At 36.9% G+C, this 3,248-nt stretch overlaps 1 protein-coding gene across 1 annotated transcript; it reads right to left on the bottom strand.

Annotated features, from left to right (window-relative positions):
* Positions 1–625: 625 nt before the first annotated feature.
* On the bottom strand, positions 626–2,423 carry LOC119985357 (berberine bridge enzyme-like 19). Its single transcript, XM_038829638.1, has one exon. It carries the CDS (start codon positions 2,344–2,346, stop codon positions 751–753), a length of 1,596 nt encoding a protein of 531 aa, XP_038685566.1. The 5' UTR covers positions 2,347–2,423; the 3' UTR covers positions 626–750.
* Between the last annotated feature and the right edge of the window lie 825 nt (positions 2,424–3,248).

The raw sequence follows: 3,248 nt of genomic DNA, 5'->3' as shown, positions 1-3,248 counted from the left end.
TTTGAATCACTTGTTCTTTTTGATGTGCATCAGACTTTATAAGCGAACCTGTTGCAATAGTTTCAAGAATAAGACCTCTCTAAACACACTCACCATGCCAAATCTAATAAAAAAACAATCCCACAGCCATATATATATATATATATAAAATTCCCACAACCCTCCTTCAGTATTTCAACTATCACTCCACTCACCCACTCGTCAATGTTCCTTCCTCCCACTAATACAACCGCAACCAAATATCAGAGTACCTTATTACATTATCCCGGTTAACTATTACATTGTTTTCTCAATGAACTACACTTCTTTCACATTGTTTTTATAGGAGCATCCAAATTGTCTGTGGCAAACTAAACTCACTATAATCGAGCTCAGGATAGTGAGACAAGTCGGAATATGCTCTCAATGTCGCCAGAAAACAAAAATTCAGCAAGATCCAAGTCGAGGATTTTCTTGCTATTTCGATAGCGATGCACGACCTTTATTACATTGTTTCAACATCGTATTACGTTGTTTCAACCTTTATTACACTGTTTTAGACTCTTATTATTTTCATATATATATCTAGCTGGCAGGATTGTGGATACTTATAAATAAATAGTTCTATGGAAGTTTAGCATTTTCGTTTTTTTCCTGATAAGTAACGGTTTTTTAATGATTATTATTAGTATTGAGGGGACACCAACCTTGTTTTGGTTCAAATTCAAAGGAGCATGCTACCACTAAATCAAAGAGCTCCTTATGTTTCTTCTATACATTAATTGGAAGAGTTGGGATGCTCTGTTCATTCCTGAAGAAATTTTGTGGATCCACAGCAGTCTTCACCTTCACCAACCTATCATAGTTGTCATTGAAATACTTGATCCCATAAACACTCCCTGCCTTATAGTCATTCGTACCATTTGGCATGACCCCAATATCAAGATCTCTATAGTTCAAGAAAGCACTTCTTGGATTCTTTGACACAAATGGAGTCATGAAACTATAAAGCTCCCTTGCCTGTCTCAAATACTTCTCTTCAGCCTCACCTCCCTCTTCCTTCCAATTCACTGAGTATTGTATCTTGAACAACTTCCCCGCCCGGTGTGGAAATGGGGTTTCCGAGGCCGGAATCTCAGCCATTCTCCCTCCATATGGATTGAAAACCATCCCTACCTTCCCTTGCTCTATCATTTTCTTCCAAATCGACTCCAAATCGTTCTTTGAAATTGGCGATTGTACATAATCTGATTTCCTCTTCAACAAACCCGCGGTGTTTGGATGTCGGTCTAGCATAGCATTTGGGGAAGTACCAATATCAGAATTAGCCCACCATAACACAGAATCAATCCAGCCCATTTCAGTACAATTCTCCTTCTTCAAACCCAATTCAGGGAATTCCTTATTCAATAGGCTAACAAGAGTATTTGCATTGCCAAGATACAATGCTACAACAGATGCTCTCACTGTTTTCTCACCCTTATTGGTTTTTGATGTCACAGGCTGCAATAGCACTCTCATGAACAAATTGTTATCAATTGATGGTGCCACAGATTGCCAGTTATAGACCAAATCTGTAGCATTCGCTTCCAATGTTTTCTCTACCCTAAAAACTGTCACGATTTCCGGGACCGAAACGAGATTGATTGAGTAAGAAAGAACAACACCAAAGCTTGCTCCACCGCCTCCCCGAATCGCCCAAAAAAGATCCTCTCCCATTGCTTTTCTGTCAAGAATTTTGCCATTCACATCTACTATTTGTGCATCAAACACATTGTCCACGGATAAACCAAACTTCCTCAACATGGTACCGTACCCACCACCGCTAAAATGTCCTCCGATTCCTAATGTAAGGCAGACTCCGGCAGGGAATCCGTGGACTCTACTGTTCTCCCATATTTTATAATAAAGTTCACCAACTGTGGCTCCTGCCTGGACATAAGCTCTCTGTGTTTGTAAACTAACATTGATCCGTTTAATGTTGAACATGTCAAGGACTAAAAAGGGTATGTTAGAGACGTATGAGATGCCCTCGTAGTCGTGCCCGCCGCTTCGGATTTTGATTTGAAACCCAACTTCTTTTGCACAAATCACTACAGCCTGGACATGGGATTCATCCTGAGGAGTTACTATGATCAAGGGTTTTGGGGTTGATGTTGTGTTGTATCGAGAATTTCGAATGTAAGCGAGTAGAAGAGGAGTGTAAGAAGGACTGGTTTGAGAGTACACAATGTTGGAGATGTTGTCTTGTGAGTTGGTTTGATTTGATAGACATTGGAGAAAATCTGCATCAAGAGAATCAGTTGCAAATGATGGTGAAGAAAGATTTAGAACCAGAAGCAATAGAAAGCTTAGAAGTGTTGGCATATCCTTCTTTTTTGTGTTTTTGAGGATTGTTGATGTTAATACATAGACATATAGAGATATATAGTCTTATGGGTTCATGTACTGAATATTATAGGTTTACAAAGTTCTTGAAAAGATTTTTTTTTTTGATAATATTATCATATTATGATATTCACTAAGTGTACAATGGATATCTAGACACCGTCCATTAGGACTCCTCAAAGTACAAATCAACAAATCCGGATACACACATTGAATAATCCAATCACAAATACCAGGGCAGGGGCAGAACCAACATTCGATATTAAGGGGGCGAAATTTAGTGTGAGAAAATTTTTTTGGGTTCTATATATATTACTTGTTAACATTAAGATAAAAGTAAGAATCATATCTATAAATTTGATAAAATATTTACAATTACTTTTATCAAGTTCTCATATTTTGATAATATTGCATAATAACCCCATTCGAAACTCAATCAAACATTTCTTTCTCAATGTATGTAACTAGGCAATCATTGAACCATTCATCTCTCATTTGATTTCACAATCGCTGCTTCACAATCTTCATAATTGAATATGCCCTCCCTATGGTTACATGCAGTTGTCATGAGTAAAGTCAATGTCAATGTTATTAGCTTATACATAAGTGATACGCCAAGTATATTTTGTCAAACTTATTTTCTCTACAAAACTAGCAATCTCATGAACTCTATAAATTCGATCAAGCAATTTATTTTTTCCTCAATATTTTAGGAGGGGCGGAATAGTTAAGTTAAATTTTTTATCTATGTACCTTTACTATTAATTTTTTTTTCAAGCAAGGGCCTTTAACCTAACAATAGAACACACATTTTAAACTAGCGTCAAGTATAAATGTTAACGTTGAATTTGACAAAATAAACTCTATCAAATGTACTTTAA

The sequence above is a fragment of the Tripterygium wilfordii genome, chromosome 19, assembly GCF_013401445.1.
Source record: "Tripterygium wilfordii isolate XIE 37 chromosome 19, ASM1340144v1, whole genome shotgun sequence".
NCBI lineage: Eukaryota > Viridiplantae > Streptophyta > Magnoliopsida > Celastrales > Celastraceae > Tripterygium > Tripterygium wilfordii.
This window is presented reverse-complemented; position numbering and strand designations above follow the sequence as displayed.

What these genes read in the sequence shown, in the direction of transcription:
- LOC119985357 (XM_038829638.1), bottom strand. Translation starts at nt 2,346, where the DNA reads ATGCCAACACTTCTAAGCTTTCTATTGCTTCTGGTTCTAAATCTTTCT.